At 37.6% G+C, this 26,515-nt stretch overlaps 1 protein-coding gene and 2 long non-coding RNA genes across 6 annotated transcripts; 1 reads left to right on the top strand and 2 right to left on the bottom strand.

Moving 5' to 3' along the window:
* Positions 1 to 462: 462 nt before the first annotated feature.
* Positions 463 to 22,893, top strand: ppp1r13l (protein phosphatase 1, regulatory subunit 13 like). Of its 4 annotated transcripts, none has more exons than XM_083552948.1 (14): positions 463 to 652; positions 11,620 to 11,678; positions 13,627 to 13,713; positions 14,514 to 14,632; positions 16,336 to 16,918; positions 17,343 to 17,435; positions 17,582 to 17,661; positions 18,710 to 19,043; positions 20,016 to 20,485; positions 20,676 to 20,810; positions 21,264 to 21,397; positions 21,579 to 21,745; positions 22,012 to 22,205; positions 22,661 to 22,893. In XM_083552948.1, the coding sequence occupies exons 3-14, from the start codon at positions 13,680 to 13,682 to the stop codon at positions 22,694 to 22,696; spliced, it is 2,379 nt and encodes a 792-aa protein (XP_083409074.1). In that variant the 5' UTR covers positions 463 to 652; positions 11,620 to 11,678; positions 13,627 to 13,679; the 3' UTR covers positions 22,697 to 22,893. The 4 variants fall into 4 exon arrangements, with proteins under 4 accessions (XP_083409074.1, XP_083409075.1, XP_083409077.1 ...); XM_083552949.1 differs by having other exon boundaries at positions 463 to 657; positions 11,626 to 11,678; XM_083552950.1 differs by lacking the exon at positions 463 to 652 and adding an exon at positions 6,347 to 10,513 and having other exon boundaries at positions 10,577 to 11,678.
* On the bottom strand, positions 9,086 to 14,102 carry LOC310732594. Its single transcript, XR_014535527.1, has 2 exons — positions 13,320 to 14,102; positions 9,086 to 12,560 (listed from the first exon to the last, which is right to left on the bottom strand). It is a non-coding gene; the product is annotated as an uncharacterized lncRNA (long non-coding RNA).
* A 382-nt stretch (positions 22,894 to 23,275) lies between the features above and the next one.
* LOC310732562 lies at positions 23,276 to 25,875 on the bottom strand. The gene is made up of 2 exons (XR_014535495.1): positions 24,135 to 25,875; positions 23,276 to 24,073 (listed from the first exon to the last, which is right to left on the bottom strand). It is a non-coding gene; the product is annotated as an uncharacterized lncRNA (long non-coding RNA).
* Between the last annotated feature and the right edge of the window lie 640 nt (positions 25,876 to 26,515).

The following is a 26,515-nucleotide window of genomic DNA, read 5'->3' as shown; positions in this document are numbered from 1 at the left end:
ATGTTACATACACATCTGTATTACCCAAATAGGGTCTAGCAAAAGTAAACAAAAGTATTTGATAAATTAAATTTGTGGCAATTTAATTGATGACTTAATACGTATATATAATATATCTATATTTTAATACAAACATGTACACATACAAATATAAACAATAAAAATATAACTAGTTATAATAAATATTACTAATTCCAAATAGTATGAAATAATAATATCAATAATAATAACGAATATTATTATATTATTATTTTGTTTGTTTGTTTGTCCAGGGCAATAAATATGCATTTACAGTAATAATGCTCTTTTTTTTTTTTTTTTACAATAAAATAAAATGAAGACATAACGTTAGAGCTGTGTGTGTATATATACCTGTCTCTGAGTCCTGCACGCCCACGCCCACACACACACACACACACACACACACCTGGGTGGAGTTTAAGAGCAGTGAAAGCAGTCAGTGGGCAGGACTCAGTCCGACTCAAACTCCTGAGCTCTCAGAGGAATGTTCTGCTGTTTTCTCCACACTAAAGACATGCAGTGTGACACTGTGATCTGAAGGCCACATACTGCAGCTGTTATCCAGCAGAAGGAGAGTCTCTTTCCCTTCTCATCTGCAGGATTAAAGCCGCGGTGCGCTTTTCTAGGACAGGTAAAGTGGCGTGATTTTCCTTTTGGAGCGTGGAGAATAATCATGCGCGTGCGCATTAACTTCAGCTGCGTGTTAAAAGTGAACATCTGGAATCAGGGGGTTTTGGTTGCACCATCTTGTGGTACAGGGTGTAGTTTAATGTCATAGTACAAACAAAAGAACTGGATTTACCCCATTTTATACACCACCACACTGTGTGTTTGTATGTGTGTATTATGTGTGCGTGCGCGCGCGCGCTAGAACAGCGACTGTAAATGTCCAGACATTCCTCTAACTTTCTCTGTCCCTTTTTCTAGTTTGGGGGGTGTGTGTGTGTGTGTGTGTGTGTGTGTGTGTGTGTGTGTGTGTGTGTGTGTGTGTGTGTGTGTGTGTGTGTTCATGGGACCTTAATCAGAATCAGATGTTGGCAGATCTCAAGCATCCAAAAATGGCCCAATTGCCTACTGAAAAAAGAAAAGAAAAGGGGAAAAAAAGGACTATAGTTTTGTAGAGGGGAAGTTTATTCATCATACCTTCTCGTAAAACACCAACTAAAGTAATAACATGTGACTGCATCTACATGAGATGATAGAAATTGCTGTCAAGTAAATTGGAACGTGAGTGCACCAGGACCACCAATAGTTGTACTAAAAACATACAGTTTGGGGCTGATTCTTTTTAGTCCAGACAGTAGATTCATGCATTCATGCACTAGTAACCGTTGTATTAGGTGATTGTGATACGATCTTCCTTTGTGCTGATGTTTTGGTCACCATCACTAATTAAGGAAGAGATATGTGAACTTTAGCTGTGGCTGTAATTAACGTAAATGCTGTGTACACCGACCAGGCAAACATGACCAGTGATATTCTAACCAGTGAATATCACTGATTTTCTCATCATGGCACCTGCTAATGGGTGGGATTTATTAGGCAGCAAGTGAACATTTTGTCCTCAAAGTTGATGTGTTAGAAACAGGGAAAATGGGCAAGGATTTAAACGAGTTTGACAAGGACCAATTGTGCTGACTAGACAACTGAGTGAGATCATCTCCAAAACTGCAGCTCTTGTGAGGTGTTCCTGGTCTGCATTGGTCAGTATCTATCAAAGGTTTTTGAAGGAAGGAACAGTGGTGAACCAATGACGAACCAGCGACAGGGACCAACACAACATTAGGCAGGTGGTCATAAAGGTATGCCTTTTAGGTGTATTTAAAGTACAAATTACACATGAGGACAGATGACTGGACTGTTTGAACAAAAGGGAACCGACTTTTCTGTTCGCAGTGTTTGGTAGTTGGACGATACCCAGTCAGGTATTGCAGATTTGAAGAGATTTTGTGCTGCAGTGCTTTGCTCGATCCTAATTTTTATTTTTTTATTTCGTCTTTACATCTAATACCAGGACCAGCATCAGTCCATCAACCTTTGTTTACCTCATGACAACCTTTTGGGGGCTTTGTATTCTATTAGGACTAGAAGCAATCGCATTTGTTGTGATTGCTCTAAATGTTTATACAGCCCATGCATTCTCTCACACCAGTCACGTCACTGTATGCTAAGCTGTGTCATTTTTCCAAGATTTAATTTAGTTTTGCTTTTCACACCATATTACTCTTTATGGGATGTGCTGTTTTTTGATATATACTTTATAAAGAACAGGTGTACTCTTTTACCCATTTAGTGTTTCAACACTGCTGCATATTTTCAGATTCACTCCCACTGTGCTGCAATAGAGCTGTCTTATCCAGCTTTTAAAATCTTGGATCTAAAATGATCAGCCCTGTTTTTGTGCACCACCAGTTACTCCAGAACAGAGGTAAGGATCCAGGCTTAAAGGTTACAAATAAAACATAAATTATTCATCTTATGAATTTGACACTCCAGCAGGAGATGTCAAAATGCCCATCCAACTGCATTACTGGCACATTTGAAGGAAAATAAAAGACGTTCCCACTGTTGTTATCCTTTAGTTTTTCCAGATAGTGAGATGGATGGATGGATGGATAGATCGTTCGATCGATCTAATAATTTGTGTTCTTCTCCCTCTTTTAATGTTATGACTGGTATTAGATTACAAATGGAATTCATTAGGGTTTTGTCCTTTTTCCTACAGTTTGTAGTTCACCAAAAAGTCTATAAAATCATGAGAAAAACAAGGTTTTGGATTTCTTTGCCCAGACTGCCTGATTTACTCTTTTCCTAAATGTAATTGCAAAATAATTTCCGCTCAGTGTGGTTACAGCAACTATTCTCTACCTTACATATGTGTCATTAATCCTAGTCAGTGAATTTCTTCATATAACAGATTTTCTGCTGGTTGAGAAGCTTATTAAAGGAGTGCTAATGATTATGCACCAGAATTCCTATGTAAAAAAAAAACCTTATAATTTAGGATTAGACTAAATCTTATTTACACTGCACACATTTAAAAACGAAATACTTGTGTATTTTCTGTCCGTGTTGAACCATGTTTTTACAAGCAGTCTTTTGTTCTCTCCAAAGAAACAGGTTACGGTTCCATTAAGATGAAATGAGTGAACGTTCCTTAGGCATTTTAAGCAAAAATGTTTGAGAATTATAATATGTATAATATAATATGTAGAGAATTATAAGCTAAATCAGAATTTTGCGAACAGTCTGTTGTGGAAAGTGTTTTACTATTTTACTTGTAATGCATGAAGTAATGAAACATCAAATCTAGATCTAATCATGTAAATGAGTTTTGCCAACTAAATCCACAGTAAACATTTAGAAGAAACAAAGCTCATGTCAGCTCGTTTTTTTCCCTACACATAAAGTGAAAGGATTAAAAGTATATTTGTTACCTGGAATCCTTCGACAAACACATCTGGATGTTTCAACAAGCAAGTTTTGGCATATAGCCTGAAGCAATGAGATCCAGCTAAGCAGCATTGCTCTGTTGTTCTGTTTACCTGCTCAGACATGCATCCGATGATCATTTCCTTTGATATCTCACAAGTTTTATATGATCGTAAACACACACTTACACAAATACATATATTGTACCACATGTATTGTGGTTAAAGTACTGAGGCTAAACAATTCTGTAATCATATTAGAATACATAGAAGAGCCTTATCTTTACATCAAGTAGTGTTGTGACATACAGACCAGGAGGTTCATTTTCAAAAATGCAAATAACAATAATTTTAAATATATGAATCCTGAAGTCTCAGTCACAATAAATTAATTTGAATTGTGAAATTTCACAAGCTGAATCACATTAATTTGAGTGCAATTTGCTGCCATCTGAAGTAGTAGTGATTCAAAATGGAGGAAACAGCAAGTTTAGTTTATTTATAACAGTGGCTGTAATGATGAATACTCATTAAATTGGCAGTATTTCTGTCTGCAAGCGCAATTTGTATGCACTTGTTCTAATAAATTATTGTTTCTACGGAAGCAGCTTGCACTGGGAATTGGATGGTGGTTGCTCTGCATAAACAGATGAAACGCTGTGTAATTGTTTCAAATCAAATCCAATTTTATTTGTCACATACACATACATACAGAGTACATATACAACAGTAAAAATTTAGGGTGGTTGATGTGATTGTCCTTAAAGTGACCGTGTGTGCGGTATGGTGTGGTATAAAGTGCACTGTACTGTGCAAGTCCAGAGTTAAAAGTGACAGTCCAGAGATTAAAGTGATTGTTGACATAGTGAGATTTTCTGTGGGCAGAAGTTAACATTAATCAAATGAGTTTCCAGGTGCTTTTTTAAACACTTACTAAAAATTGTAGAGCTGTAGCAACTAGAACTTTTAACAGTAGATACCTTGTTGTTTTGTGGACGTTTCACAACATTTAACATAAGAGAAAATGCATTGAAAAAAGTTTAATCTTTCTTTAATATACAATAATAAACGCTGTTGGGATGTTGCAAAATAGCAAGAAAATCATCAGAAAAGTAAAAGTGACCTTTTCCCTTTTACTCTTATGGTGACCATTTTGTTATAACGCCAGACCCCATTGTGACTTATTCTCTACATTATTTAGAGTGTAGTGACTGATTTACACGTGCAGATACGTGCAGTTGATACAGCTCTAAAGTATGTGACCATTTCACCTGTCCCTGTTTTCTTTCTTTGTACAGTTTCCCCGCTTCCTCAGAGGGAGAAACTGATAACAAGCAAAGGAAGCAGGGAAAGGAAGTAGGAGGTGCCCATAGAATCTAGAATCTGGTCAAAAATACATAGATACAACTTCTAATGTCAGTGGATAGAACAGGTACACAGAAGCAAAATGCAATTTAGCATTTACAAGAAAAAAGTCTAACTCGGATGTATTAATGTGTGCAGAGAGCCACACACTTGTTTTGCTAGTCGAACTTGTCTGTAACTGATCAAAGGCAACAAAAATAATAAAGCATTATTGAGACATGTGTCCTAGGGGTATATTGTGAAGCTTACCATGGTGATGATTGTGGGGGAAAAACTGGACCTGAAACTGCCGGTTCTAATGTAAATGCTTCTGTATCTCCTTCTTAATGTAAGGAGGTTAAACAGGTTGTGACTGGGATGTAACGATGATGAATTTTGCATCTCCTGTGGTAAAGATGCTCAATGGCAGGTAGTTTTCACCACTCTTTGCAGGGCTTACCATTCACAGAATTTGCTTTGATGACCAACAAATGCAGAGAAAGTCTTTAAGATATGACCTCTTTTAGTTTCTAAGAATTTTTCTCTACTTGCTATTACTTGCAGCATTGCGTCAGTATAGATAATGTGCCGCAAAACAAGGTTTTTGGAATGCAGCCCTGATAATAATAATCCAGGAAATATCATTTGCGTATAAAAAACAACATTTTACTATTAAACTTTCTAAGGAAAGCATCCTGTATATGGGTCTATACCTGGGTCTTGGGTAATGGTCTCTTGTGCAGATTTCTCAGTGCTTCTTGAAGACATGTTGCACAGATATCATGCAAAAGGTAGGAAAAGAATAGTCAGGTTTTTAGTTTTTTAGGCAAACATGAAACAAATTCAAATATTCCAGACATTGGATTTTTTACAGATTTGAAAGAAATTCTCTTGTTTCTCATCATTCTTTGGACTAACATGATAAAGGTAAGACTGATGCATTGACTACTTAAATACTTTGTTGCAGGGTATGGAGTTGTTGTTAGGTTTAGAGGGCACAGCATTTACTAGGATTTAGTCCATGATTTTATTTTCATTAGTGTGTAAATATAATTTTTTTTATTATTGCAATTTTGTTGTTCAATGTTCACTAGGTCGGGGAACCAACCCCAGCCATTAGGGTTGCACAAGCCATGGTGACGGTCCCAAGCTTGGATAAGTTGGGAGGGTTGCGTTAGGAAGGGCATCCAGCGTAAAAACATGTGCCAAATCGGACATGCGATTGATCCGCTGTGGCAACCCCTAATGGGAGAACCCGAAAGAAAGAAATGTTCACTTTAGGTAACTTTTAATATCATGTAGCACTCCTCAGCAATTCGGGTTTGAAAGGAGACTGCTCCAAAAACAGAGATCCAACTCATGAAATGCTGCTATATTGTATAATGTGGTTGGCTTTGTGGTGTTTAGTTTTGTTTCTGTTTTACACATGAGCTACTACTATTAAATGGTTAAATTACTTTATTGTTAAAAAAAACACAAAACCATAACAGTTGGAATATCAATGAGTTAGCCACAAGGTTTATAGCCACTATGTACTTTATGGTGATTTTTGAACAGAGTTTGTTTTTAACATGAGTTTTTTGTGAATTAGCTTATGCTTATGCTATGGGATGTGGTTAAGATGTTGGATTTCTAAACGGAAGGTCTTTAGTTCAAATTCCAGCACCACTGATGGGCCCTTGAGTAAAACCCTTAACTGCTCAGTAGTAAAAATAAGAATGCCAGTCGTAAGTCGCTCTGAATAAGGGCGCCTACCAAATGTAGTGAATGTAAATGTTATGCAAATTAACATATGCTTGGGTTTATATAGGAAAGATTTTGTTTGAATTTAGTTTATATGCAAGATTTGCTTTAGCTCTTCTGGCCAGTATGTGAGTTTTGGTCTGTGTCAGTTGAGGTTTCTGATTTTGGAAGTTGCAGTGCAAGCAGTGCAAGTTTTTGACTCTGGGTTTGCATGTGAGGTTTTTTTTTTGTTTGTTTGTTTTTTTTTGACTGACACGTTTTCTTTTAAAAGAGAAAAGATACAAAAACAAACTGCTCAAAACAACATAGCATGGCACAGTGACAATAAAGCTAATAATAGATATTCACACTCAAAAGATTTATGAATTTGGGTTTGCATTTAAATTTGGGTAAATGTGCAAGCTTTGGTTCTATTGCATGCATAGGGTTTCATATATAGTTTGTATAGTATAGGAGTTATGAGTGATTAGTTTTATTAGATTTTAAGTACTTGTACAGATTTATTTTTGCCTGGTGTGCATTGTTCTTGTTCTGTGTATGTGTTCATTTTGTACTTCCTCCTGTTTGAAGATTTGTGTGTTTTCTAAAGAAGTGCCTTAATAGTAGCAGTGTTTTGGGTGGATACTTAGTGTAACTACTGAGGAATGTTTGGCACTCGACAGATTCCTGAATCACATGATGGTCTGCAGAGTGGACTTGGTGTGAAGCCATTGTACCACAGGAATGCCAGTCGATATGTCCTATCTGCTTATTAATGCTGGTGATGGTCATGTACTTCACCCGTTTAGTATTTTTCAAAATAGTATTTGCATTAATGTATGGTGAAAGCTTTTTTTTTTTTTTTTTTTTTTTTTTTTTTTTTTTTAGTGTAACCAGTTGCACCTGCTATCCAAGTTAATTTCCTAATACACCTTGCAAATAAATGATTACGGGTTAGAATGTTTGTGTCTACTGAATCAGTGGTGTGTCGAAGGACAGTTTTTTGTGATCTTTAAATATTAAAAATTCATTTTTATTTTTATTTTATATAAATATTGTCACACCCTTGAGTGTTTCCATTAATTGTTTCTCACCGAAACATGCTAATTAATGCAATGCTAAAACAGATAGTAAGCTAGTTAGCTATTTAAGTGCCTTAACTAGCAGACTAAAAGTTATAAAGACTAAGGAAAACTAATTGATATTATCCTCTTCTAACTAAATGATTGACTAAGAAAAATCATTCAGAAATCATTGGCCAACATTTACTATCTCACAGTCCACTCAAAATGTATCATTCACTTCCAGCTAGCATCTTTTCTTTTGTGTTTGTGTGTTGTAAGAATGTTACATGAAGATATATTACCTGATGCTATTAAAGCTTGTTTTAACAGTGTTTTTACATTCTTGTTCCTAAAGCATCCTAATCTAATCCGTTTGTTAAGTAAAAACATATTCTAGCATCAACTCGCTTGATGGTGTGTGGTGCGATTCAGAATAAGCTCCTGCTATAGTTATTTTTGAATAATTTATATTTAGCATTAAGGTGCATCATAGCTATGATAACTTTCGGATGTAGTTTGTTTTCCTATGGCTATATGATATAGCCATAGGAAAGCCATAGGATATAGCCATTCCTGGGCTTCTGATATGTCCATCCCTACCCTGTTGGTATGTCTGCCTTCCTGAGAGTCTGTGTGAAATAACTTAGCAAATGTAGGACTGTAGGTTTTTTTGGTCTTAGGCAGTTGGAAGCTGTTGAAACGTGTACTTCTGCAGATAAGAATCTGACTGTATGCCATAGGTGAAGGCATGTTAAGGAGTGACCATAAGAAGGTCAGGTTTCAGGAAGGCTAGTTGAAGGATACAGATAAACACTCCTGTGCAAAGAAAATAGGCCAAACCCAAAATGGTGAGATCGGAAGCTTTTACTGGTCTTAACAACAAAACATGGGTCTGGAAATGGGCAGGAATTAGACAAATAGATAAACACATTTGGTTGGTAGCTGTTTTTTTAATGTTTGTCTTGTGGTTAAATTTGCAGACAGCTTTTTAGAGAAAGAAAGGTCAATGTGGTTGGATTTTATGTTTTAATTAGTAAGGCAATCTTACTTAATATCCCTGTGTCTAGATTTTCCCAAACAATTATCAAGCTAGTGGGGGCACTTGGGGTGTCAGGAGTGCATTTGTTTAATTCTTCCAAAGTTTCTGACCAATAATTTGTTGCTAAGATCATCAAAGGTTAATATCTGGTCAGTTTAGGCCAGGCCTCCCCAGTTATAGTGAAAAGTATATGTTTGCTTTTAATGTTAGCAGGAATGGTCACCCTTAAATGTCATGAGAGGAAGGTATATGTTTACCTCATGCCTTGTGATTTTACTAATACTGACTCATCCTTAAATCATTTGTCTTGTTCCATGTCTCATATTTAATGCCTCCTACTTTTTTACTCTCACACCTTTCCTGTCTTTATCTCGCTCAACTAGATATGAATAAGAACCCTGCCTTAATATGACTCTCTACACACATACCTTTTGATCTCACGTATGGATTCAGTGCTTGTATCATTGTTTTTTTTTTTTTACATACTCTTGTCATAAGCTTAATGACTCAGTCCTAAAACCAGTTTAATTGCAATCACTTAAATTTCTTGAGCAATGGTGAGAGTAACAGTTTTGCATATAAAGGATTAAAAACTGAAATCTATGTTCAGTCACTAAAAGTGTATTAAGCATACAGTTATCGATATATATCAAATTTTGCCCAACCTTGTTTATACTTATCGCATACGAGCGCTCACAGTATCTTTGGCTAGCTTATGTAGCATGGAACGTAGAGTTTAATAGTTAGAAAAACTCCACAAGCTCAAATCTGAGCCAAGGAAATGGTTTGGGAAACAGAAAATTGCAAAGGCCAGGACGGGACCCTGTAGTGAAAGATCTGGATATGACGAAAGCTTTCCACTCTTTCCAGTTGCTTTGTTCTCACATAGGTGGAGAGAGAGAGTAATTCTCTGAGTGAATTACTGGGAATAAAAGACATGAGGGAATGTCAGATTTGATATATATTCGGATTATAATCCTAATCCGTTAATCCTCTTTGTCCTCCCACAGCAAATTTGTAATGAACTAGCCCCCCTTATCACCTGTCTGCCCTTCACCGAGGCTCAACGGTGGATTGCAATAGCACTGACTTCACCCAAATTATTAGTCATGCATCTGAGAAAGAGCTCTTATATGACTAAGAACTGCAGTATCGAATACAGCAAAGTACAATAAAGGGTGCAAAGCTGAATACAAAAACAGTGCTGTGAAATCTGATCTTAGATCAGACACATAGTTAAAGACATTGAATCACGAGCTACAGAAGTCTTTCAGAAGGTGTTGGCACTTAAGACGACTCTGTCAGATTGGTCTAAGTGATTGTGTGTGTGGGGGATGGTGTGGGAGAGTAAGTGAGACACTGTCAAATGTGCAATTGACAAGCACTGATAAGAGCAAAATACTGCTTTGCTGGAATGTACCACACACACCCACATGCACATATACTTCAATACTAAACCCAGATACAGTTTATGCATACTGAAGTTAAAGTTGAAGTTGAAGTTTATTTCAACTTTGTGATTAAAGTGAGGGGACCCTAGGGGTAATGGTAAGGTGTCCATATACCTTTAGCCTTTTTTATTATATATATTTTTTGTTATTAAACCAATTTACAATGGATGGTGCAAAACATAAGTAACTATTAGCCAATTTTTCAGGCAGAAATGCCCTGTTCAGGGGAGACTGGCCAGACTGGAAGCTTTCAGGAAGGCTAACTCAAATAATCACCCTTTACAACCGTGGCAAGCAGAAAATGCGTAATATATCGAACCTTGAAGTAAATTGGCTTCAACAGAAGAGGTACACGGTGGGCTACACTTCTTAAATCCAAAAAAGAATCTGACACCACAGTGAAAACAGGTTCCCCAAAACAAGGTAGCATAACTTCATCTGGCTCTTTTTTTATTTTTTTAACCTTGTCTGACCTAGTTTGATAAGATATCAAGTTACACAAAGTTTCGCATGAAGTATGGTTACCAGTTTTGTGTAGCATGTTGTTATTTAGGAGTTGTTGTTTTTTTTTTGTTTTTTTTTTACTTTAGATTGTCTCTCAGCTTATTCCTGATACACAGTTTTATAGATTACGGGTGCAGCCATATTATAAATATAGTTACTGGGTTACTGAAACCAATTTCATAGTCAGTGTCAACTCTTACTTTTGTAAATGACTAAATCTGTCTACATTTTCCCCTCCCTCTACATCCTGAATTAATATTCGTGCCAGACTAAGATTCATAAGAACTTTAGAAACCTGATTCATCCCATGAATAGCATGAAAACTTTAGCTAGTAGAAAGCTAACAGATGGTGTCTGGTGCTCCAGATGGAGGAATAGGTACACATCATCAGTTGCTACAGGTGTTTCAGGTTTTGGGTACATTTGTCTAGACTTGCAGCTTATCCACCCAGGATAAGCACAACGACAAGGAAAAAAGAGCCACTGATAATGAATACTGTGATTACAGAAGCACAGTCAGGCTGGAGCAATGGGGCAGGATCATAAATCTCGGATTTGTTATTGGGTGTTTGAATTCTAGTGGGATGTTTTGATGCGAGTTCGGTTATGACTCATGTTTGTGTGATTGTGAGGATGTGTGGAAGAATGATGGTGTTAAGCTCAGAGACTAAAATAGAGACCTGTTTGAACTTGAACTGCTTTCTCTCTCTGAGGTCACAAAATGAACGGGTGCCCGAGTTGAGTTTGAGTGTGCAATCACTCGCAGGGTGAGGCCAAGAGCAAGAGAAAGGAGGGAAAAAAAAGGAGGAGCTGTATGCCTCACTGATTTGGCAAAGCAAAACAGACCCATGGATTTATGGGATACTGGAGGAGGCCTAGCAGCACCTTCCTGAATAGAAAGCAGATTAAACAAAGCTGAAAGTTCAAGATTACAGAAGCGTTTAATAAATCTCTCCTGCAGCCTGCAACAGATTTCTAAAAGTTTCTATGTTTTGAAGAGTAGCCAGCATTATATAATCTATATTGTATTTGTTTTTGTTTAGGTGAAGGCATTTAGTTTGCATGGAGAAACTTGTGACATCCCAGTCTCAGCTTTAAAAAGGTAACATTCACTTGCATAGTCACATTGTTCTTTTAGTTAGATGTACAGTGCTTTTCACTATAACTGAAGTTGACACCAGTTATAGCTGTGGGTCTTCTGAGCTATGGCTCCATCAGCTTTACATTTTTGAATACTGTTTTTTTTGCCTATTCTTCTTGGGAAAATTTCTAAAGATCTGTAAAATCATTAGAGAACATTTTCACATCTTGCCAAAGATTCCTAAGTAGATTGAATTATACTTATTTCAGGTTCTGAGCTCACTTTGTCTTTTTGTTTCTAGAATTTGCACAATATCTCTTGCCCTTGACCCAGTCTCTGCTGAAGTCCCAATCCCTATTTCTCAGTTTCTGCTGATAAAAAAGCATCCCTTTAACAGAATGCTACCACCATCATGTTTCATTATAGGAACAGTGTCCTTAGAATGGTGAGCCAGTGTTGGGTTTCCACCAAATGTTCCGTTTCTTTGTTCCAATGTTAACATTTTGGAAAATCAGACAAAATAAAAATTTTAATGTATTTGAAGACACTTTAAGCTGTGTTTTTTTGTTCAATGGCTTACTGGATTGTCTGGGAGATGTCTGTGCACAGCCTTCTTTGACTTAAACCTTCCTAACTCAGTTCTAACCTTTTTTTCTCGGCAAATTCACATTTATGATTGACACATTCTTTTCCATTTTTTTAAATAATGGAAATACTGATGCTCTGTGGGAAGTCCAAAACTCAGCCTAACACCTGACTGGTGCTTTTTCCAGAACTTTGTGCTGGATTGTTTTAATAGCTGTTAGGTTAGGGATTTTCTAAAAACAAATGCTGCCACCTTCTAAGACGTGTGTATTTCTATTGAGAACAAGTGACATTTTAATTGCACGCAATAATCCTATACTTTTTTCCTACGTTTTGAACCCCGCAGCTTAAACAACGAAGCGGCTTATTTATGAATTTTTCCTAGGTTTTTCCCGGTTTCACAAACTTCAAGCCAAAAAAACTGAGCGACATAACATTAGACCAATGAAATTTCCGAACGGAAACGAAAAAACGCACCTCACCTGTGTTCTGAGCTGCACGGCATCAGGAGAAAAAAAGTTTTTTTAAACGCACGACGATGCCAAAAGATAAACTCCCGAGAGAAATAGTTGTGAAAGGAAGGAGCAAGACAGTGAACAATCATTTTCCTGGTCAAGTACTGTTTAGATACAAGCCGTTATAACTCGTTGAGTCAGGGTGAAGGGAGAGCTCGCTAACTCCAGTTGCAACAGAAATCATATAAGCACAGACAGGTTTCCAAAACTCGTGCTTTTTTATTTTTCTTGGCAACAGCGTTACGGGATAGTCAAAGAAACTTAGAAATGAGCTTTAGAAAATAATAAAGACATATTCCTTGTCTTGCACACACGCAGTAATACCGGAAAAAATGCAGCAGCAGGCAATTCCCAAAATACTGCTATGCTCCTAAAGGAAGTGCAACATATTTCACCCGTTACACCGCGTGTAACGTGTCTCTCGTTAAAGCCTGTGTAAAGTTCATTAGTGTAGACAGCGGCTTATAGACAGGTGCGGCTTATTTATGTTCAAAATAAAAATATTTGTAAAATTCAGTGGGTGCGGCTTATATAAGGGTGAGCTTTATAGTCCGGAAATTACTGTAATAATAATACTGTGACTCCTGATGGTAGCTGGTTGCACTAGAACTAAAACACTGGTTTAACAAACAGGGATAAATATATGTATATGTATATTCCCCATCAATATGATGCTTCGTAGTGTAGATTCATAACATATAATGCCAATTCTGTTCATTATTGTTTCAGGTTGTAACTTTATAAAATATGAAGCATTACAAGGGAAGGAATTATTATTAAGGCACTGTTGTGTACTTGGCACTGTACATGTTGTGGAGAAGGCTGTCTGAATTAAACTGTTCTAACTTATTGTCTCTTTAATCATCCAGGAAGTGTTTCGAAAGCATAGAAGTTCTGCAGAATCCTGACAGATCCTGAAATCATGTCGAGCAACTCGTTTGGCAGCGGCATACTGTGTGAGAAAAACAAACTCAATAATTATACAATCATCATTTCTAATAAACTTGTTTATGACCATAGTAACTTTTTCCAGTAAGTGCAATAATAGAGGTTGCATGCCAACCTTTTTTCACCATCAGGAAAACGGATGTTTGTTGAAAATATAGCAGATCCTAATATTTAGAAATCAAAGCCATTAACTCTTTGCTTAGTATTAGTAGTAAATGTAGTAGTAGTAGAAGTTTTGATTGTTCATTTAATATAATGCTCTCCTCAAGTTTTTAAAAATGTTTATATAATAACTAAAAAGATTTTAAACCACCCATAATCAATAATCACTTAATCCATAATCAAATATGGAGTGATGGGCCATCAGGCTTTTGATTAACAGATAGATAGATAGATAGATAGATAGATAGATAGATAGATAGATAGATAGATAGATAGATAGATAGATAGATAGATAGATAGATAGATAGAAATATGCCATGAATACATTATCATTAAAGTTAAATAACTATCTTGATCGTGAGTCTCTATTGAATTCCTGATCAATTCTGTGTAGGGAAACTCCAACTGCAGCACCTGTACTCAATTAAAATGATTTATTTGGCCAGAGTTCTTGATTTCTAGATTGTCTTCTCTAAAGTCTAACGAACGTCTTGAAAACATTAACGTTGGCTTAAAAAAAAAAGTAGAACTGGAAGCAGTGATAATAACATCTATTGTTGAAAGTAGTGCCTGTGAGAAGTGGTCTGTTCTGTGTAGTTTGGACATCAGTGTGTGTGTGTGTAAGACCGTTATTTTCGACTATTAGTCCAGTCCATCACAGACGACCTGAATGCGTCTTTGGCGACGGCGGATGAGATGTCACGAGAGTTTAGTTCCCTCCTGCAGGATATATCCTTGAGCGGCACTGAAAGCTCTACAACACAGGTAACTAATTATACTCATTCACAACCTCCTGCACTACTATGCAATTTTATTTACTTTAATTATAAAGTAACCATTGCAGAGTCTAGCTCAGGATTCTTAGAGTTTATAAGCAGACAAAACATATATAAAGAGTAGCGAAATGGCAGTTACATCAGGAAAGCAGGCAGTAGGGAAATTACATAAGTGCTCCACCAAAGATGGGTTTTTATTTAACTGCATGATCACTGGTTGCTTTTAAAGCGTCCTCGGACTTTAAATGGACGCTTTATTAAAGTGGGATAAACATGTTAAACATGTAGTAAAAAAACTAACAAAGCATGCAAGTATCAGTTGTTAGAAAATGTAGTACATACGACTTCAGTGAAGTATTGAGATGTTTATTGTGACCTCATCTCCTATAACGCTCAGCCTTGACTCGATCTCAGCTAGTCCTAGTCTTGAAATTGACAATAGTGCATATATTTTAAATATACACTGAGTGTCATGTGCACTTAGTATATACAGTGTAGGTATACATGTGCAGATGGTTCCCAAAGTTACGATTGTTCAACTGAAGATTTTTTAATCTTACGATGACGATCGCGAAACAGCAAAATCGTAAAAATGTTCGTCAGTCACGAACTGCCGCTCGTCCATAGTTCAATTTGTTAACAAATAACCGTATACTACCCAATACTGATCACCATTCTTTAAAACTCCTAAAAAGGCTAGGCCATGTCTCGACTTAAAGTTCTTCAAGTTACGATGGGGTATTCGTAACCCATCTCCATCGTGAGTCGAGTACTACCTGTACATTTTTTTTGTCTAGTGAAACTGGAATAGCTCTGACAATATATTATATGGGTGGTAAACTAGCTACAGCCAACAGCCTAATTTGTGGTTTGGTCAAGTTCATTCCAACCATTAATTTCACATCGTTTCATCCCAGAAAATTTACTAAACAAAATGTACTAAATGGAAATGTTGGCTGCCAAAAGATTACCTGCTTGTGAAATTAATTCAGCAGTCATGCTCCTTGGATACTACAGTGAACTAGCTTAATAGTATTTAACCAGCCTATATTTGGCCTTTTTTATATGGCTTTGCTCTGTAAAACATATTTATTTGTTTTGAAGTCCAAGGTGCTTCTGCCAGTCTTTTAAGATTTCAGTTTCTCCACCCCTCAAAATTATAATTTGAGCTTTGCATTAAAATCATTTGATGATGATTGAATCTATTGAATTATTTAAAAAATATGGAATTTATCTATATAATATTTATATTTTGATAGGCATCATACATTTGACCGAAACAACTCCTTTGTTTACAAGTTAATCCATTTTATTATTTATTTTGGTCAAATGTACATACCTAACTTATAGCCAATTTCCGGGCTGATATTTGTTCCTCCCTTGCAGACACTGACATAGTAGTGCGGTACAGTATTTGTGGTGTCTGGGTTTATGGTCAGACCCTGAAAGGGACAAATGTTAGTGGATCATAAGACAATTTGTCCATAAAGGAGCCTTTTAGTACCTGTTACTACCTGCAACTACCTTTATGCTGTGTTGAGAAAGAGGTACACTCTGAATACTATACAAATACCTGCTGCAGATTTCCATTTTTTATATATATTTTTTTTAATAATAATTTTGTTCAGTAGTCAGACAACCTACCAGGATCTGTTAACCTCATCATTGTACTCCTATTGCTTATTATGATAGAGCTCCAGCTCCAGACCACAGAACACCACCAACTACACTCAGAGTGGCACCAATGTCAACAGTGTTTCCTCTGCCAGTACCATCAGAGATGCAGTTGGAAGTGTCGTCAAAAGAGGCACCATGTCTTTCCCCCAAACCACACCACCCATCAGAACTCCAGAGCCCAGCACCCACTCATCAGACTCGTTCTTGACCAGTGGTAGAAACGTCTCATCCTCCCCGAAACCCCAGGTCTTTCAGTATGCATCTATTCAACCTAGAAACATCCTTGCATCTCAAGGATCCCTGACGCCCCCAAATCAGTCTCCGCATCTCCAACGCCGGGCATCGCCAAACCCAGCCAGGTCACACGAACGAAACCTGAGCGGCTCGTTCACTTTCACAGAGCTCTCACCTAATTTCAAATATGACCAGCAAGCTGTTGCTAGCATGCTTCAAATCCCGGCTAATCCAGTGTCTTTGCATGACACATCCACCAGTGGACGTAGGTCACCCAGGATCGACAGAGTTCCTTCTCCTGGACCTTTCAGCCAACCGACTGCGAGCACTTTACCACGAGGTTTCACTCCGTTTAAAACTACAGGTAGGGGGACGAAAAACTGTACAGCATAGCAAACAATGTTTTAAATGAAATTCAAGGTAAAACTCTTGCTAATTTCTTGAATTTGTTATAGTAACACAATAACTCAAATCTATGTCGTCTATTTTCATCGTTCTGTTTCACGCTCGTAGTTTGGCTACACCCAGGTCAAATGTCAAATACAAAACAAACAGGTTTTCTCTAAGAATTTCAGTCCAATGTTCAAATCGCCTTATTGCTGATTGTCGTGTGTGTGTGTGTGTGTGTGTGTGTGTGTGTGTGTGTGTGTGTGTGTGTGTGCGCGCGCAGTGTACGTAGTGGGTGTGAAGTGTGAGTTCTTTCTGAAAGCAGCATTGTCAAGGTGTGTCACATTTTTGTATTTCGCCTTTATAATCCCTCGTTAAATTCACTTTCAATGTTTTCTCAGATGAAGCTGTATCGAGACAGAACAGCTCTGCCAAATGGAACGAATCAGACCTGGATGTTTCATATGAAAGAAAGTCACACCAAACATATGACAGTGAGTGTACGAAACATAAGAATGCAATTTCCCATCAGTGCTCTGGAGCAAATCTTCAAATTTCTCTGAGATAAAACTAAGCCTACAATAAGTACTTGGTTAGAAACAGCAGAGCATCAACTGATTTTAAAAACCTCCAATTCCAGAGAACGAGTGGATCAGACCATCTGTCCCTAACAGCAACTGGAGGGAGTCCAACCTGGACTCACCCACTGTACCTCGGAAGGTATGTGTATGTATGTGTGTGAGTGCTTGTATGCATAGTTGCATGTCTGTTTAACGTCTGGTAGAATAGCAATATCAAGATCACTAACATGGTGTCCTGCCCTACAATTAACCTGTTAAGTGGATATCAGTTAATGTATTATTCATTCAATTCATTTTTATTTGTTTAGCCTTGTTTAACAATGGAGATTGTCTTAAAGCAGCTTTACAGAGATAAAGAGGTTATAAAAGTGGTATTATCAAGTGTTATATATGCTTTGTTTTAATCTTTTTGTCTTGAGAGTGACGGGGAATACAGACAATAAGAGGCTCTGGGGCATGTTTCAAAAACAATACTCATTTTATTTGGCCTTTTTTTTTTTGTAGAATAACATATCACTTTACATTTTTACATGATCTACAATTTAGTACACCTAAATATATTTATTAAATATAAAACATTAAATATTAAAATCATAAATTATGTCCCCCATGGCAACTTTACCTTTATTATAACACAGTTTTGTATAGCATATACAGTGTATTATAAAGAGACATATACATTCAGCTCACAGCCCTCAGTTAAGTTTGATTTTTGGCCCTTTATAGTTAAATGTTTGGGCACCTGGTGTGGTTTAAAACACATCCTCGTCACATAATTGCCCTCTTACAGAAAACATTTACATTTTACAACACTAAAAATGTTGATATGATGCTTCCTAATAGGATTAGTTATAGATTTAGTAGACTGTTAGGTAGAGCCTGTTTAATTGAAGCCCCAATAAATATTCCCTTCGAACATCAAAGTCATGCAATCAAACATCAATGCCTACTTTAGAATTATTCATTTATTCATTTATTTATTTCATAAACCGTCTGGTTGAGATAGAGGTGTCCATCAAGACAGGGACCCAATTGGACTCTAACATGTGCTGAATGTTGTAATTTTTATTCTGGTGAATTTTTTATTAGAATTTAATTAAATAATAATTATTATCTTTAATGATTATACTGTTGCCATAGAAGCAACCCACTTTCACATCTTCATCTTCTTTACATTGTGTCAACAGGACACCGTGCTCCGTCCGTTCGCATCAGCCATTGACTCCCTGCAAAGGAACACCCGTATCTATGTGCCCCCTGATAATGCTTTACCCACCCAGTCACCTTACAACCCTCAGCCAATCATCTCTCGTGTGTCCATTCCTCCTACATCACCTGGGCATCGCCCACATAGGCCCATCCCTCTGTCTGTCATCATGAGGCTTCAGAACCCATACTATGCAGCAACCAACAGATTTCCACGTGGGACAGAGGGACAGCCTTTGCCTCTGCCGCGCGAGTTGCTTTACCACTTTCAGTCTGTCTCTCAAGAGCAGAGACCTCTGGCATATTATGCAGAAGGTATTAAACAGTTTTTAGCTATATTTCTGTGGATGTACTGTGAGTTTGAAGTGTGATTTTCATTAGCAGGTGTTAATCAAATTCTTAAAATAATTTTTTTTTTTTAGTTTCTTCATGATCGTGCCTTGACAGTGGTACCTCAGAATATGAATTTAGTTTGTTCTGGAACACGATTCGCACTCTAAAATATTCGTCTACTGATACGAATTTCCCCATAAGGAATAATGTAAAGTGCGATAATTAGTTCCGTATGACCCCCAAATATTCATATAAAAAAAAAAAAATTATTGTGCACTAATATAATTTAATATTTAGCTTTTAATAATAGTGCCTTAACATCTAAAAGAGGAAAACATAATCTTTACTGGATACTTTACCTTTGAGAAGAGTTAATGCTGGCCTGATGGAGATGACGTTCGGAGAAGGAGGAAGAATTATTGTTTAGAAGGAGACGAATCTCCTTCCACTATAATATTCGGCAGACTGTCACCCGAATTACTGTTATCACTTATTTTTCTATTTTTTTATTTACTTTGCTTTGTTTCACTGCTTTCACTACTGTCACCTTTTTTCAACTTTTTAAAAAAATGTTTCTATTGAAATTTGCTTTTGGCGACTTTAAAATAACACTGAAGACAGTGCTCTCACTATGAATTGAAGACGCTAACTGAGGGTTGAGAGGGTGGGAGGTGGTACGGAAGAATGTATTTAGAATTTTTTTAGGAACATTTTTATACATTTTGATTTGTATTCCTAATTATATGTATTCTGTGGCATTCATATTCAGAGGTACCACTGTACTTTTATTATAACAGCCCTTCATATATTAGTCTTTCTACAATTTATACATTTAAAGTCATGGCCTTATTTTTCCCAGAATTATACATACTATTCCCTGGAGAATTTCAGACATTTTATAGGTAGTTAAACATTGTTCTACTTCTTAGGTTTGTGCAAATGTTTCTTTTTCAGCCTCCAAGCCCCCCTACATGGAGCTGATCAAAATCAACTCGCAAAACAAGCCGTCCACAATCCCAGAATCCCCACCGACCTCAGCTGAGCAAAGCAAAGAGCCCAAAGTAGAATCGAATAACGATGATCCTAAGGTGGATTTGGATTCTCGGCCCCGTAGCCCAACTCGTTTGCAACCGGTTTTGGACCCGGAGGCTCCTGTGGTCCCTGACATGGACGTGTTGATGCAGATCCGAGCCGAGATCCCACGTGCTCTGAAGAAACGTGGCTCTGTCGACCAGAGCAGCAAGACGACCCCCATCATTCAGCCCAATCAGTACAAGCAGATGATTAAAAAAATGTTTCACAGGAAAGGACCACAAACAAAGGACGAGACAGCGAATGAGAGCAGCTCCTCTGATGGAGAGGAGAACACACCGTCGATACCAAGCTCACCTTTACCAATCACAAATATGACCCCTCAGCAGAAGGTGAGTCAAGACTTCACAAGTTCAAAAAGTAGTTTTAAACCAATACAAATGATTCGTCACTGTGGTTAATACTAGAAACAATTGAATATTGACTATAAAAGCTGGTATAAGGTCAACTGACAAAAGCAGCATCACAATATTTCAGAATCAGTAGTATTTAATCATTTGTTTCTGTCTATGTGTGTATCAGGGTCTACAGTCAATCCTGCGGAAGCCAAAAGGCAGCAGTGTAAAGGGGCCCCGTGCTCGTCTCAGTCCTCTGGTCCTGCTGCTGGACGGATCTCTGGTTGGCGAACTGGACACAGTACAGAGAGCTGTGCAGGAGGTCAGCAAACACACCACACACTGACTCCCAACAGAAATGTATCAAAGTTGTCACGTAATGTCACATATACATCAATTAGGCATAACATTATGACCAATGCCTAATATTGTGTTGGTCCCCTTTTTGCTGCCAAAACAGTTCGGACCTTTCGACTATTAACAGCGATAGCTTCTTCAGCAATTTGACTTACAGTTGCTCGTCTGCAGTTTTGGAGATGCTCTGACCCAGCCGTCTAGACATCACAATTTGGCTCTTGTTAAACTCGCTCAAATCCTTACGCTCGCCCATTTTTCCTGCTTCAAACACATCGATTTTGAGGACAAAATGTTCACTTGCTGCCTCATAAACCTCTATCCGATAACCGGTGCCAGGAAAAAGAGATAATCAGTGTTATTCACTTCACCAGTGATAATGTTATGCCTGGTCAGTGTATGCCATTTCAATTTGCACTAGATGAGTGACCCGAGCCAGCCGAACGACGAGGGCATCACCGCCCTTCATAATGCTATCTGTGGTGGGCACTATGGTGTAGTGGAATTCCTCGTACGCATCGGTGCCAATGTCAGTGCTCCAGACAGCCATGGCTGGTTAGTTTCACAACTTCACTTATTTGTATTGTAGCTTATATATGAACAGAATACACATACCTAGCTGATTTCTACTTCATTTTTTCTGCCGATGTCCAGTGTTTCCAGGGTTTGGGTTTTATTTAATTTACAAAAGAAGCAATGAAAACCACTTTCTGTGTGCGTGTGTGTGTGTGTGTAGGACACCCTTGCACTGCGCTGCCTCTTGTAACGACCGGGCCCTGTGTGAGTTTTTGGTGCGTAACGGTGCAGCTGTCATGGCAGTGACCGAGAGCGACGGAGCCACGGCGGCACAGAAATGTGACCCATACGCTGTGGGTTATCAAGAATGTGAGAGCTTCCTCAGAGGTGAGGATGAGCACAACCTTCATGTACATGTCAAAGACAGAAATGCAGCAAAAAACAAACAGAACCAAAGACCTTATGGCATTTCACGTCTTTTATTAAAACGATATGATTGCAAATCAGTTAATCTGATTAAAGAGTGGCAGTATATTCAGAGTTTAATGATCCATCTCTGTAGTTCTAGCTCCTAAAATAGATGTATTGTTTTTAACAAATAAGAAGCCACATGCATTTCTCATCTCATTTGTATTTATTCTAAATGATGTCAGGAGTGGACGAGGCGATGGGTGTGGAGAACAGTGGCGTCGTGTACGCTCTGTGGACTTACCCAGCCCAGGCGCCTGATGAGCTGAGCTTTAAGGAGGGAGACATGGTGACCATCCTGCAGAAACCAGAGGGATTGGACTGGTGGTGGGCTTCACTCTGCGGCCGAGAGGGCTTCGTCCCAAATAACTATTTTGGGGTAAGGGGACATTTATTTATGAGATAAATGTAAGTCGTGCTGGACAAGGGCACCGCCAAATACCATATAAATGTAACCCAGAAAATCAAAAGCTACCTAGCTTTTGTGGGAGGGGGTATCTTAGTGATTAAGGCATTGGACTTTACATATGAAGGTCGAAAGATTAAATCCCAGCCACACCAAGCTCCACTTCTGGGCCCCTGAGCATGCCCCTTAACCCCATAGCTGCTCAGTTGTATGAATGAATGGATATAATGAATAAATATATTTGTCACTCTGGATAAGTGATTTAAAATGCATTGTACAAAAGAACTGTGATATATAGTATCACATAGTAAATTACCAAATACCAATATTGCTGTTGATCCATCCCTATCTTAGTGTGTTTAGCCTTTTTTTTCTTGTTGTCTGAGTTTTAAGGTTAATGTCTGATCTCGTATTTCTTTCCTTTACAGCTTTTTCCAAAGGTGCGGCCAAAATCACTGTGCTAGAGGTTCTTCTACATGCCAAGCTCCTTTTTTCCGAGGTCGCACAATCACTACGATATGTTTAAGATCCTTTTTTTATGTTGTCATTGTATTTTTGCGATTATGTTATAAGTTATAGCAAGGGTTTGGAAGTAGAGGTGTGCAAGTTACATTTCAGACAAACATATATATATATATATATATATATATATATATATATATATATATATATATATATATATATATATATATATATATATATATATATATATATATATATATATATAATGTGTGTACAAGTCTAAAATATTTAAAACTTCTGACAGGTTGAAAAATTAGGTTGACCTAATTTAGTCACATTGTTGTTAATGTTTGCTTTTGTTGTTTGGCAAATTTCCTTTTCATCCATTGGCATTTCCTGTTCTACTATAAATAAATATATAGATACCTATAGCACATTTCAAGCTGAGCAATTGTTTATTTAGAGCTTCTTTAACTTGCTTTTATGAAATGATTGTGACCTTGTGTGGTTCAACAAGTATTGTAAACAAAATAACTATAAAGCATTGGTGTGCAGGCCTGGGGAACCTCTTTTTTTTACTATGTAATATATGTAGATCTGAAAAATACATATAAAATGTTTCACAATAGAATTCTGGTTGATTCCATATCTAAATTTATAACAAGGTATAATAATGTAAAAACAACATTACAGGCAAAATTGAAAGACTTGAATGTGGGAAATTAGATCACACTGATTATATGCATCGTCCAGATCAGTATCTCTTCTATGTCTTAGGTAAATTCGCATGTAGTTCAACACCAAATGTCATCAATTTCGTCTTTTTAATTACTGTACGCTAAGATCAACCAGGAAATTGCTGCTGATTAGTTCAGTCACTTCAGTTCTACTGGGTTAATTTTGTTCTGAATGTTTTGTTTATCATCTACACATTTTTTTAAAACAGTATTTGGAAGTGCCCACAAGAGCTGCAGTTTTGGAGATGATCTGACCCAGTCGTCTAGACATCACAATTTGGCCCTCGTCAACTCGCTCAAACTCTTACGCTTGCCCATTTTTCCAGTTTTTTTAAAACATCAACTTTGAGATCACTTGCTGCCTAATAAATTCCAGGTGCCATGATGAATGTGATAGTGTTATTAATTTACCGGTCATAATGTTATAATGTCATAATATTATGTCTGATCGGTGTAGTTATCTAATAACTTACAGATAGCCTGAAATTTACTTTGTGAGGAAATTACATTTAGCTAGCAAGGGTTTAAATGGTAGAATGAGTAGCTAGAACGGTAGAATAACCTTTACCCAACATGATCTTCTGCTGGAAGACAGCCAAGGCACAATTGAAACCTACTCTAAATTAACATTTCCATATTAATCTTATTAATCCTATGTGTCATCTTAAACATGACATGGGAGACTGCGTCGATTCCAATTAACTCGGTATTTTAATTAATTCTGCATTAATTCCAATTTGTATAGTTCTTATAACAGTTCTAACCACACAGCATGATACTGCCACCACCATGCTTCACTGTAGGGATGGTATTGGCCAGGTAATAGGCAGTACCTGGATTTCTCCAGTCATGACGCTTGTCTTCCATCTGGTCACTACCATACAGGCCTGATTAGTGAAGTGCTGCAGAGATGGTTGTTTTTCTGGAAGGTTCTCCTCTCTCTACAGAGAAACGCTGAAGCTCTTTCAGAGTGACCATCGGGTTCTTGGTCCCCTCCCTGACTAAGGACCTTCTCCTTCAAATTTTCAGTTTCTGTCCTGGTGGTTCCAAACTGGTTCTGATCATGGAAGCCACTGTGGTCTGTGGGACTTTCAATGCTGCCAAAATTTTTCTGTACTCTTCCCCAGACCTGTTGCCACGATACAATCCTGTCTCAGAGGTCTACAGACAATTCCTTGGACCTTATGGCTTGGTTGGTGCTCTGACATGCACTGTTGACTGTGAGACCTCATATAGGCAGGTGTGTGCTTTTCCACATCATGTCCAATCAATTGAATGTACCACCTCTAATTAAGTTGTAGAAACATCTCAAGGATGATCAGTGGAAACAGGATGCAACTGAGCTCAATTTTGAGTGTCATGGCAAAGGCTGTAAATACTTTTTTCATGTTGTGGAGAATAATGAATTTAATCCATTTGAATAAGGCTGTAACATAACAAAATGTGGAAAGAATTAAGCGATGTGAATACTTTGCAGATGTGCTGTATTCGTTCTATTCAAACTTCCAGATATTTGAATGATGTTATTTCTTCCAGAATAATAAAAATTGAGCACATACTCAGTAACTGTTATCAATTTCTGTAATGTAGCTATAACAAGTCTCACCAGCAGAGAGCGCCATAGACACAGAAATGTATATCTGCGGCTTCAATCTAATCTTGTAATTGTGGCTGGATTAAAATGTCTTTTGTTGTAATTATAATAAAAAATCTGTGAATAGGAATATAATTTTTCTTTTGCTGCATGTTTAAGTAGTGTATTTTCTGAGTGTTGCATAGAAAGAAACTAGAGTCATTGTTGGCTGCTGAAGATTAACAAAATATTACTACTTATACTAAATAATAATAATAATAATGACATTACAGGCATTATCAACTTTTAACTGGTATGCTTTTGGATATTATGGCAATTTCTCAGATCTCCCAGATCTATAAAAAAAATATATATATAGAATAAATATGAATTACCTTAAACATGCATCAGTTACCATTGCTTTATCAAAATCATATATTCACGGTCCTGAGCAAAAGATTACCTTAATAGGTTAATAGTCCCAATAGTATAATGTTCAGAGTGCTCTGGATGAGATTTCAATTAAGGATGTATCTGTACATTGCTGCATTCATCTTTCCCTCTTTCCTGACCAGTCTCCCAGTTCATGCCGCTGGAAAAGAACCCCACAGCATGATGCTGCCACCACCATGCTTCACTGTAGGGATGGTATTGGCCAGGGGATGAGCGGTGCCTGTTTCCTCCAAACATGATGCTTGGCTTCCATCTGGACACTCTACAATACAGGGTTAGGGTTAGGGTGCTGCAGTGCTGCAGAAATGGTTGTTGTTCTGGAAGGTTCTCCTCTCTCCACAGAGAAACGCTGGAGCTGATTCAGAGTGAACATCAGGTTCTTGGTCACCTCTCTGACTTAGACCCTTCTACCCGAACTCTGAGTAGTATGTTTTGGTGACAAGGTGAGGGAGGCGAGATTGAGATGGTTTGGACATGTGCAGAGGAGGGACATGAGTTATATTGGTAGAAGAATGCTGAGGATGGAGCCACCAGGAAGGAGGAAAAGAGGAAGGCCAAGGAGGAGGTTCATGGATGTGGTGAGGGAACATATGCAGGTAGTTGGTGTGAAAGAGGCAGATGTAGAGGACAGGGGGGTATGGAGACGGATGATCCGCTGTGGCGACCCCTAGTGGGAGCAGCCGAAAAAAGAAGAAGAGATGAATTAGATATGCTAAAATGCCTCATGCTTACAGAAATCAAAACAAATTCACTATATATAGAGAAACATTTGTGGAGACTTAACCATAAGATTAGTCTGTGTTTTTTAAACTTCCCGTTCCAAAATTCAGTCCCATTTGCTGTTAAACCATTAACCTTTTCTGAGAAGATGTTCCACTAGATTTTGAAGCGTGCCTGTGGAAATTTGTGGAGATTTGTATTTCAAATCAGGTACTGATTTAGGGTGAGGAGGCCTGGGGTGCAATCAGTGTTTCAATTCAATATTCAATAGGTTTGAGGTCAGAGCTCTATAGCAGGGCATTTAAGATATTCCACTCTAACCCATGTAAACTATACCC

The sequence above is a fragment of the Silurus aristotelis genome (assembly GCF_946808225.1).
Source record: "Silurus aristotelis genome assembly, chromosome: 10".
Taxonomy (NCBI): Eukaryota; Metazoa; Chordata; class Actinopteri; order Siluriformes; family Siluridae; genus Silurus; species Silurus aristotelis.
This window is presented reverse-complemented; position numbering and strand designations above follow the sequence as displayed.